General features: G+C 67.4%; 1 protein-coding gene across 1 annotated transcript; it reads right to left on the bottom strand.

Moving 5' to 3' along the window:
• Positions 1-4799: 4799 nt before the first annotated feature.
• Positions 4800-6282, bottom strand: ZBTB42 (zinc finger and BTB domain containing 42). The gene has a single exon (XM_058740470.1). It carries the CDS (start codon positions 6051-6053, stop codon positions 4839-4841), a length of 1215 nt encoding a protein of 404 aa, XP_058596453.1. The 5' UTR covers positions 6054-6282; the 3' UTR covers positions 4800-4838.
• Positions 6283-11371: the final 5089 nt, after the last annotated feature.

The following is an 11371-nucleotide window of genomic DNA, read 5'->3' as shown; positions in this document are numbered from 1 at the left end:
CGAACGCCTGGCCCCTCAGAAGGTGACGGTATTTGGAGATGGGCTCCTTACAAAGGCGTTCAGGTTACAACGAGGTTCCCGGGGTGACCCCAGAGCAATTGTACCGATGCCCTTCAAAGAGGAGGCCATCGGGACACAGGCACGCACAGAGGGGTGGCCTCGTGAGGGCACGGGGAGAGGACGCATCTACACGCCCAGGGCAGAGGCCTCGAGAGCCACCGGCCCTGTGACAGCTGATCTCACACTTCCAGCCCCCAGAACTCCGAGGAGATGAACGAGTGCCCTCGGAGCCGCCCGGTGCGCACTGCTGTGTCCGGGTGGCCTGAGCTCGCCATGCAGCGGCGGACAAGCCAGCGACAGGAAGGCACAGCTGGGTCTCTGCACACAGGCTTTTGTTCAAATTGCTGGAAACGTCATCTGGTCCCGATCAGGGAGGTGAATCCCTGCCCCCCCCCCCCGAGATTTCCGGGGATGCCCCAGATCCACTGACGTCTCTGCAGGGCCAGCTGCCAGCGAGGCTGGGGCTGGGCTGGGTGGGCGCCTGGGCGCCGTGAGCCCGGCTGGTCTGCTCCCGGAGCTGCCTCCTGCCCGCCGGCCCGCCTCGGGCCCGGAGCAGATCAGCTCCCAGGCCCGCAGCCTGGAGCTGCCCCAGGCCCCAGACGGCTGTCCCCATCCTCCTCCCACGGCCTGGGGGCTCCCCCAGGGACAGCTGCAGGGGCACGCAGCAGGGAGGGTGAGGGCCGGGGGCGGGTGGCTCCGTGACAAGGCTCGGGGCCCACAGCGCCGGTCCCCAAACTGCAAACTGCTGTCACCTGCAACCCGGCACAGCTCGGCCGGCTCTGCGGTGCCCTCTGTCCTGGGTGCCTTCTGACCTGGGCACCGCCCCGGGGAGGCGGCCCGCACTTGGTGGCCGCTGCCCGTGCGCCTGCCGGGCCTGACCCCCTTTTCCCCTCCAAAGCTGTGCGCCCCGCCCTTGTTCCCATTGGGCACTGAGCAGCCGGGCAGAAGAGCCCTGGGGACAAGGATGAGGGCCGGTGGCCCTGCCCGGAAGGACTCTGACAGGCAGAGGGCTGCCTTCCCTGCTGCCGTGGGGGAGGTCAGGTGGGGTGGTCGGGAGATGCACAGACCCGTTCTGCCCTGAGTACAGACAGAGGGGGTGCGGCGGGACCTGGGGAACAGCCTGGAAGTGAGGGCTGCAGGGAAAGGAGGGACAGGGACCGGAGCTCGCCCCCGTCTCCTATGGGTCGCCAGCGTGCAGATGGCCAGCACTGCGCCCTCCGCTTGGAAGTTGGTCCAGACTTCAGGGGTCCGTTTCTGTGGGGATCTGCTGGAGGTGACGATGGAGGAGGAGCTGGAGGTGGAGGCGCCAGACCCTTCCACGTGCCTCGGTTTACCATCCAGCCAGTGGGTCAGGCCGGGTGGCTCCAGCCTGCGAGGAACGGAGCTGGCCGCCTGGGTGACAGACCGGGCAGCGGGCTGGGTGTGGACACAGCTTGGCAGCGCTGGGCCGGCGGGAAGGACCCTGGAAGCCCGGGCCCTGGTCGGCCCCTCCCCCGCCCTCCTCCCCTGCCTGGTTAGCATGGCAACAGCCTCCTCCCTGGTGCTGAGAGGGCCGCTGAGTCACGGGCCCAACTGGGAACATGACAGGGTCCCCCTGCAGGACAGTGGCTCTGGTCCAGGAGGAAGGCTCAGTGGGAGGCAGGCTGCGTGGGGGAGGGGAGGCACCAGGCACCACCTCCGAGAAACGACCAGCTGCGGTTGGGACCGGGGCGGGCCAGGCCTCCAAGTCTAGCCACAAACACAGCAGGCTTTTCAGCACCAGCTCAGCTGAGCACCACCTCTGGGGACCCCTTGGTCCCTGCCCTGGCCCTGGGTCTGTCTGCTTCCGCTCTTCCTGAAGGACACTTTGGCCAGAGCGAGGCTTGGCCTGCACGTGAGGCCGTGTGCTCCTCTGCCCCGGGCCCAGGGACGTGCTGAGAGCCTCCAGCTTCCTGCTCCCACGCGAGGGCCGGGCAAGGGCTGGGGCACCCACCCGAGCCCACCTGCCAGCTCTGATCTGGCTCAGGGCTCCAGAGCTCCCCCAGCCCCCTCCACCCCTGGGGCCAGGCCCACCAGCACTGCCCAGATCCAGGCCTCTGAGGGCCCAGCCCCACCCTGAGGGAGGTGGGAGGCACCGGAGTTACGGTGGGAGGACAGAGGGCAAAGGGCATGTGGGGGGGCACACAGGAGTTGGGGTGGCCTCTGAAAGGCGGGTGGACGAGAAGACCCAAGACCAGAGCGTCAGGAGGAGCTTCAGATCCAAGCTCCAGGGCCTGTGGCTGCCCAGCAGGGGCCCCCTTTGACACCCCCCCCCCGAAGAAGTTTGAGGCCTCTGACCGGGTCCCAGGCTGCATCCTGTTCCCCTGACTCAGAGCAGTGGAGGCGACCCATCCACAGCCCTGCCCTGGCCCACGCCCCCCACGGGGCACAGCAGGTGATGCCACCTGAGACAGGGCCCCCCAGAGTGGCCGCTGCCCACCGGGGCCCCCCCCACCCCCCCCCCCCCACCCGGACCAGCAGCGCCCACACCTCACACACACACCCGGAGACGCGCACACCCCGGTCCCCAGGAATAATCCTGCTCATCTCCACCTGGGGCGGACTTTATTACCACGGTCATCATCAAGACGATCATGTGAACACAGGAAGACAGCGCTGGTTTCCAGACTGTCGTGCCAGGCGGGTGCCTGCAAAGGAAACCTCCCGCCAAACGCTAAGCACAAACAACTGTCCTCTGGGGCACCGGGAGCCGTCACCCCAGGGGCAGAGCAGCACGAGGCCGTGAGGAGGAGGCTGGACCAGCCTGCGAGGACCCCACCCGGCAGGCTCCCCTCGAAGTGCACCTGCTCGCGCCTCTAATACACGTTCCCACACAATCAGGGCGTTAAATATATAGAGATTTCGTCGGAACTGCGTTGGTTAACAAATAAACTCACCACCTCTCTTCACATTAACTTCACAGTAACTGTTTGCAGAAGACGATGAATCCAGTGTTGAGAACTCGGGAGGAAAGTAAGTTTCTTCCCCGTGGAAACCCCTGGGGAGAACCCATTCTCCCTGCTGCCCACTGGGCTGTGGGCGTGGCTTGGGGACACAGACACACACACACACACACACACACACACACGGAACCCCGACTCGGTACAGGACACTGAGTGTGAGGTACCACCAGCCCTTCCGGGATACTCACAAGCAGGGGGTCCCCTTCCCCTTCCCCCAGCTCTCTCTCAGTCTGCAGCCAGTCCAGGGCCTCTGAACCCCAAGCACCAATGGGGAGGGGGCCCCCCCGCACTGCACGGTGGGCGGCACACACACCAGGAGAGCCGGGAGCCTGTGGGGGGAGACGGCCCCTTCGGTCCACCTGCTGTGAAGGTCACCGGTCATTTCACTCCAGACCAGACAGATGAATAAATAGGACATCAAGTGTTGCCAGGAGACGGGAGAATAACTTAAACTTGGCTGGACTCTGTCCTCAGTGCCTCCAGTCAGTGGGAACCTGGAGTCCCGGGGGTCTGCCACCTGCAGGGCCCCCGGGAGCTGTGGCAGGCCTCCCTCTGGCCTCTCTCCTTGCCGTCAGCGAGGACATTCCGGCAGCAAGATTTGCTGAGTGAGTAGGCGGGCTAGGCGGGGTGGTGACCCCTCCAAACGCACACTCAGAGGTCTGCCCATTCTAGGAGCTGTGGACGACAGTGGGGGCTGTGACCCCAGCCCATCAGGGGCTTGCCCCCCCCCACCCCGTGCCCTCTCTGTCCGATGGAACTTTCGCCCAGGCCCCACTGGAGGGAAGGGAAGGCCTGCAAACATTGCCCCCGATCAGAGAGAGCAGCTTCGGGCCCCCAGATCACGGCTCTGGAAATGACCGGCAGCTCCAGGGAGACCCTGAGCAGGCAGTGACCTCAGGGCGAGGCCCACAGCAGCCCAGGGGCAACCTGCCTGCGGCCACGCCGGTGGGCGGCTCCCTTCCCAGGCCCTTCCCGGCCCCACCCAAGGGATGCGCAGAGGCACCCTGGACCCTGTGCTCAGGCAGGGAAGAGCGCGGCCCATCGCCCACGGGAAGACAGCTGGCAGCCTCAGGGAGGCTCCTTCGGCGTCTAAAGAGAATCATTTCCAAGTTCCGATTCCCTCCCTCCGCCGGAGTTCCCGTGTGGTCGGGATCACGAGCTCTGGGGGACCCACCTCCCACCCCGGCACCTGGAACCCCGGAGCCACTCAGCTTCTGGCAGATTCTGCAGAACCCTGATTTCCCCTGCCCGCGCTCCCTGTGCCCGGGGCCTCCCGAAGAAGCTCCTACTGCCACCCGCCGGGGCGGCCTGTTCCGCCCAAGTGCCCTTTTTGGGACACGCTGACAGCTTCTGACGCGCTTTGGGACACGCTGACAGTCCCTTTTTGGGACACGCTCTGCCAGTGCGCCAGTGCGGGTGGTCAGGAGAGCCCTTGGAGGGGGACACACGTGCCTCCTGGAGCCAAGGAGCCTGGGCCGGAGGTCGGGGCAAAGGAGACACTGGCTGGAGGGGAAAGGAGGGCAAGACAGTGTTTAAGATCAGGGCACGGGCTGGGGGCAGACGGGAGTCGCAGGAAGGGAGCAGGGGCCGGGCGTGGAAGAGGGCTGCCCAAGCCACCCTGAGTCACCCCCAGTCTGAGGTCCCCGCCAGGGGCAGCAGTGGTCTTCCACCGCTGGGAGCTCTGACCCCGGGGCTCCCCCCAACCCCGTCGCAGCTCCATCCCAGTGTCCCAGCCGGGAGGTCCCTCCCCTCCCTTTTCCAGCCCACCCCCACCCCCTCGCGCCGCACAAACACAAGTCACACCAGCAGGGACTTGACCAGCCCACAGTGGAATTTTCGGACGTGGCGGTAGAGGTCCCCCGACTGCGTGAAGCGGCGCTCGCACCAGCGGCAGGCGTGCGGCTTCTCGCGCGTGTGCACCACCGCGTGGCGGCTCAGGTTGTGCGAGTACTGGAAGCTCTTGCCGCACTGCGCGCACGTGTAGGGCTTCTCGCCCGAGTGGGTCCGCTCGTGCCTCTTCAGCGTGTACGTGCACGAGAAGGTCTTCCCGCAGAGCGGGCAGGTGGGCACCGTGCCGTCGGGCGAGAGGCGCGCCCGGCCGCCGTCCCGCTCCCGGAAGTGGGCGCTCAGGTGCAGCTGCAGCACGTGGGCCCCGGGGAACAGCTTGCCGCACAGCGGGCACACGCACGGGCGCGCGCCGGGGCCCAGCTCGTCCCCGCGGGCCCCCAGCTCCGCGTCCGGCTCCGGCTCCGGCTCCGGCTCCCGGCCTCCCGCCGACGGCTCGGCTGCAGGGGCGCAGGCTGGCTGCGGGGGGCCGTGGGCGCCGCCGTCCCGTTCCGACGGCGAGTCCCGCGAGTCCCGCACTGGTGGCTGCGCGCCTTGTTGCATCTGGACGCGGGGGGCTGTGTGAAGGACACGCGGTGCGTGCGCTGGCTCCCGCCTGCGGCCCGGCTTCAGCGACAGGTCCAGGGCCCGCTCGGCGTCTCCTGGGGCCTGCCAGGGAGGGGGCCCCGGGGCTCGCGGGGGGAGCGCGCGGAGCCCGGAGCGTGGCGGCCCGGCCTTCTCCGGGGCCCGGGCGGGCTGGGTGCGCGGCGGCGGCCCGAGCGGCTCTGCCCGGGCGGCGGGGGGCCCCCGGGGCAGCGCGCGGCCCCTGTCCCTCAGCCTGCCCTTGCAGACCTTGACGACGTCGTACATGTGCAGGTAGCTGGCGGCGGCCAGCACGTCCTCCACCGGCAGGCTGCGCAGGTCCAGGCGGCCCCCGTACATGAAGTCCAGCAGGCGGCCGAAGGCGGGCGCCGTGACCACGTCGCCGTTGAGCCGCACGGCGTCGCGGCCGCCCGCGGGCCGGTCCCTGTAGAAGAGATGGAAGTAGACGCTGCAGGCGGCCAGCACGGCGCGGTGGGCCGGGAAGCGCGCGGCGCCCACCAGCACGGTGCAGTCGCACAGGAAGCCCTGCTCCCGCTGCTGCCGCAGGCGGCCCAGCAGCCGCGCGCCGTGCTCCGGGAACTCCATGCGGCCGCCGGCCTCCGTGGGCGCAGACGGGGCGCCCCCGCGCGCCCCCGCACCTGCCCCGGGCGCGACCGGCTCGCCCGCGAGTAAAAAAAACAGAAGGCGCCGGCCGCGGGGCGGGTCTCGGGGCGCGAACCTGCGCGCGTCCCGGCCGGGCCGCCCCCGAACTTCTCCGCGGGGCGCCGCGTCCCCCGACGCCCGCGTCCCCGCCCGCCGCCCGGCCCTCCGCCGCCGCCGCCGCCGCCGCCGCCGCCGCCGCCGCCGGCCCCATTTATGGCAGCGCGGCCGTGGGGAGCGGGCCGGCGGGCGGGGCGGGCGGAGCCGGCGCCCGCCCCCCGCGCTCACCTCCGCCGCCCCGCGCCGCTCTCCGGCCGCCGCCCGCGCCGCGCGCCCTCCCCGGTGCGGCCCCGGCGCGCGGGGCTCCGGGCGGCGTGCCCCGGCGGGGAGGGCGCCGGGCGGGGCGCGCTCCAACTTGGCCGGCCAGGCAGCGGCCGCCGTCGCCCCGCCCCGGAGAGAGCGAAACTCGGGGCGGGGGCTGGAGGGGGCGGGCCGAGGCGACTTCCCGGAGCGGCGGAACCGCTGAGGTCACCCTCGCCGCCCCTTCCCGGCCCGCCCCGCCTCGCCCAGCCGGGCCCCCGGCGCGCCGCCAGCTGGGGCACCGGGGTGGGAGGGGATGAGGGGCGCGGCGGGGGAGGGGGCTCTCTCGCGATATTTGCCGCCTACGCCTCCGTGTCCCCAATCCTCTCCCCCCCCCCCGGTGGGGTCCCCACTGCGCCCCTCGGCTGAGGAACCCCTTCCGAAGACCGGATCCCCTCCGGCCCCGCGTGGGGCTGTCACCCGAGGGCGCACCTCGCGGGGCGCTGGCCCTGGGACGAAGCAGGGGACACGCGGAGGGGGTCGTAAATTTTGAAAAGATGACACCCCTTCTTCGTGGAAAGCCTCTTTCTGAGGTTGCAGTGAATTTGGCTGGTACCCTCTTCCAAACACTCAAGCAGGACCTTGTTGACCGCGGAGTCCGGGACGGGGGGGCGGGGGAGGGAGGGGTGGGCGGGGGGAGACGGGGGGTGGGGGGTGGGCGGGGGGAGACGGGGGGTGGGGGGTGGGCGGGGGGAGGCGGGGGGGGGTCCCACCCGCTCAGCGGAGCTCGGTACAACCCGTGCTGGGGGCCCGGAGTCCCGAGCTGGGTGTCCCAGAGCCTCACGGACAGGGCGCGCCTCCGCAGACACGGTGGATAGGGCCACAAACGCCTCGTCGGAGGGAGGGAGGCCCAGGCGCCCCATTGTCCAGAGGAAAAGTGTTTAGGGACGGGGAGACCCTGTGGAGGGGAGGAGTTGGCATCCTGGCGGCCCGGTGCAAGAGCCGGAGGGGCTGCTGGGAGACGGAAGTAGCCTGAGTGCAACAGAGCGATGCGGGCGCCTGGGAGGCTTGGTGGGTTAAAGCCTCCGACTTTGGCTCAGGTCATGATCTCACAACTTGTGAGTTCGAGCCCCGCGTTAAAGCTGTCTGCTAGGAGCCTGGAGCCTGCTTGGGATTCTGTGTCTCCCTCGCTCTCTGCCCCTCCTCCTCCCCCATGCACGCGCTGTCTCTGTCTCAAAAATAAATACAAATTAAAAATAAGTTAAAAAGAAATAGAAAGCGATGATTTTGGAGCAGTTGGGGCCCCAGGGGCGGGGGTGGGGGTACTGTTGGCTGGGAGTCTCCCTGGGGCAATGGTCTAAAGGGACTGCCCTTAACGGAGCAGGGTTGAGGCACTGACCACTGCTCGGCTCACCTTCACAGGAACCCCGTTACTTGGGCACTCATATTATTACACCCGCTTGATGGGGGAGGTTTTTAGGTAAGGGGCCCACGGCCACACAGCAGGCATTAATCCCTGAACCAGGATTCGAACCTGAACAGTCTCCTGAATTCCCACCTGCACTGCAGGCTGCCCAGGAGTGGAGGTGGGGCTGGGGAGGAGGAGTCTCAACCAGGGGCCTGATGGGGGGGGGGGGGCGGGCTGCTGGGGAGGGGCTGGACTACAAAGGAAGGGACCTCCAGCGCCAGTCGCCGGAGGCCTGTGAGATGCGAGTGAGTAGCCCCCAGGGGGGTCCTATTCAAGTCCTTAGGTTGGAGACCTCTGAGGACTAGGCCAGCACAGCTGGTATCTAAAGCCTGTGGGAAGGAAGGCCACATTTTTTTTTCAAGTTTATTTATTTTTAAGTTGAGAGAGACACGCAAGCAGGGGAGGGGCAGAGAGAAGGAGAGAGAGAACCCAAGCAGGCTGTGTGCCATCAGTGCTGAGCCCAACTCGGGGCTGGAACTCACAAACTGTGAGGTCATGACCTGAGCTGAGATCAAGAGTCAGACGCTTAACCTACCCAGGCGCCCCAGGAAAGCCACATTTTTATTTATTTTTTAAAAAATTTAATGTGTTATTTATTTTTGAGGCAGAGAGAGGGCATGAGCGGGGAAGCGGCCTTGACAGAGGGAGACACAGAATCCACAGCAGCCTCCGGGCCCCGAGCTGTCAGCACAGAGCCCGATGATGTGGGGCTCAAACCCACGAACCGTGACATCATGACCTGAGCCGAAGTCGGACGCTCAACCGACTGAGCCACCCAGGAGCCACATTTTTATACTAAAAACTTATTCCTTATTCATTTGCAACTCAAATCTGACTGGATTTTTATTTTTATTCCCCAAACCGGGCAAGGTTTGGAACCCTTGCAACCCTTTGGAACCCTTGGAAACCTTGGAACCCTGAGCTCACCCTGTACTCAGCCACGGAGACTGCCCCTGGCTCCCAAGCTCCATCCACTCTGGGGGCCCCTCCTCAAGCACGCCCCCCTCCTCCTGGCACCCCCAGCCCAGACCCCCCCCAGGAGGAAGGGAATTCAAGGCAGGTCAGAGAGAACCCGGACAGGACTGCCCCTGGGGTCTTGGGCTTACAGCCTACCGCCTGCCCCCCGCCAACCTCGGGCACAGCCATTCACCTCCTTGAGCCTTAACATTGTCATCTGCAGTGTGGAGTCTTACCTACCGGCCAGGCCCACAGCAAGACCTCCCCTCCCAGAGCCCTTCTTCCCCGGCTCCTCCCCCACTTGTCTCTGCCTAACCCCCGCCCCTCCCCCCCCTCCCCCTGAGAGTGGTCTCCCCTGAGCACCCCGGCTAAGAGCTCCCCTAGGCCATCTTCTCCTTTCTGGGCCTTAGCCTTTTCCAGAGTGCTCCCCATGTCATGTGACCACACTACCTCATGAGGCCAGGAAGTTGGCTGGGCCCGACACAGGGGGTTCAGTAAATGTCTCTTGAATGCATGCGGTGGCTTTGCGGAATGTCCAACCGAATCCCGAGTGCTCCGTGGCGCCTACCTGTCCCGCGTTGCTTCCCCAGGTCTGGCCCCTGAGGCCACGGAGGCAGGGCTGGCCGTCCTGCTGCGGACAGCTCCCCAGCCAGGCCCGAGGGAGGCCCCGGGGCCGGCAGGGTGCCCTGCCCTGCCCTGCCCTGCCAGGCTGTGGGGACAGAGCGCTCCTTGGGGCCCTGACAGAGGCTGTGGGTGTAGAGAGAGGCCGAAGCAGGTTGGGACACTGCCTGTGGGAGCCGGGGAGGCCAGCCCAGGTAGGGATGAGCCACGGAAGACGGGGTGTCCCCTCTGTGAGGGAGCGCAGGCCCCCTCCCCCGTACCTCTTGGGTGGGAAGGTCTGACTCAGGTCCTCCCGTCCCGCCCCCCACTCCCAGGAGAGGCTGCCCCGGCTGGCCACCCCAGCCCTCGGATCCCCTCTCCGGCCTGGCGAGGCCTCGGGCACAGGGATGACAGGAGGCCACGGCAGGCGGAGACCCCTGGATGCAGCTGGCCGGGCGGCCACCTGGCCTGGGAGCCACCCTGAGGCCCCGCCCTACAGCTGCTGCTGAGACCGGGCAGCCGGGGCGCGAGTCCTGCCGGATGGCTGGCGGCAGCAGCAGGTGACAGGGCCCGAGGCCCCTGAGCTCCGAAGGCGGCAGGCAGCCACTGTCCTCGTCCTCGGGGCTGCCACAGCAGTTTTTGTGGGGAACATCTGGTGAGGGGCTCCCCAGGGGCCCCAGCACGGGCCAGGGCTGGCTGACAGGACTGGGTCTTCATCTAACTGGGCCGCACAGGGGGCTTCTTGGGGGCAGCAGCTCCGCCTTCCTCCGGGGGAGGGCCCCGCCTGCAGCCGGGACTGGGTGCTGCCCGAGTGGGGCTTGCTTGGGGCTCACACAGGTCTCGGGCCCTCGGCGGGCCCCAGAGCTCCGTGCAGAGCAGGGAGGGAGGCCTCCTGGAGATGGGCCGGGGGCCAATACGGCAGCGGGTTTTGGACCACCGGGACGCAGCCTCCCGGCCAAGACGCCTTTGCTCAAATGGCCATCGGGCTCCAGACGGGCTTGGGGAGCCACCACATCTTCCACGAGAGGGCGCCCTCCCAGACCCCCAGGGGCTGCCTGACCCCACCCACCCCGCTCTCTTCTTGTCCTCGGCCTTCTCCGTAGCACTGCTAGCCCAAGATGGGGGTGGGCGCGGGCCCCCTTCCTGGGAGAGCAGTGGGCAGGTGGCACAGTCCCAGAGGGGCCCAGGGGCCCAGAGGGAAGGTTTGCAAGGTACGGGATGGACAGACGGGGGACATCTGGGGGTGACCCTCAGGACAGCTGTCGGGTCCCAGGGTCCCAGAAGCATGGAAGACTGGTCCAGGCCTCTCACTCGGCCCCCTGGAGGCAAGGCCCCACCTGGGGGTTTTCAGTGAGAGCCGGAGTGCTGGGCTGGGTCGGGGAGAGGGGCACAGGGGCAGCGGGGAGAGGCCAGGGTCCGGCAGTCATCTCCCCGAGGTGCGAGTATCCCCTGATCAGGGACAGTCCTTCCCTGAGGAGTATAAGTCTCTGCCTCAGCCCCAAGAAGTCCGGCAGGAGCCCCCCGTTTTGGGTGTAGACGCTTTGCTGGACGTTCGGCTGGGCTGCACCTGCCTCTGACCCGGGTAAAGCGGCTATACCTCCCAGGCTGAACCCTGACCCTGGATGAAGAACAAAAATGCCCCCCTCCCCCACAAAATACATACCAACTCCAGGAGGGAAGCTCACTAGAGTCTCCCTTTTGCCAAAGGGTTCCTATCAACTTGGAGACCTCGGGGTGGGGGGAGGGGCAGCTGTTGGAGAAACTTGTGGCTCTAGCTGAGCACAGGGCCCAGGGAGGGGTCAGGGGTTGGAAGTCCTCTGCAGTATCCCAGGAATCTGTAGGTGGGCGGGGTCGGGGGTGGGGGGAGTCCCCAGTGGACTGTGGGAGCCTAGGACCCATTGATTGGGACAGCAGGGAGGGCCCGGGCCGCTCTGCTGTG

The sequence above is a fragment of the Neofelis nebulosa genome, chromosome 7, assembly GCF_028018385.1.
Source record: "Neofelis nebulosa isolate mNeoNeb1 chromosome 7, mNeoNeb1.pri, whole genome shotgun sequence".
In the NCBI taxonomy this organism is placed as follows: domain Eukaryota; kingdom Metazoa; phylum Chordata; class Mammalia; order Carnivora; family Felidae; genus Neofelis; species Neofelis nebulosa.
This window is presented reverse-complemented; position numbering and strand designations above follow the sequence as displayed.

Coding starts and splice junctions, on each gene's coding strand:
- ZBTB42 (XM_058740470.1), bottom strand. CDS start 6,053: ATGGAGTTCCCGGAGCACGGCGCGCGGCTGCTGGGCCGCCTGCGGCAG.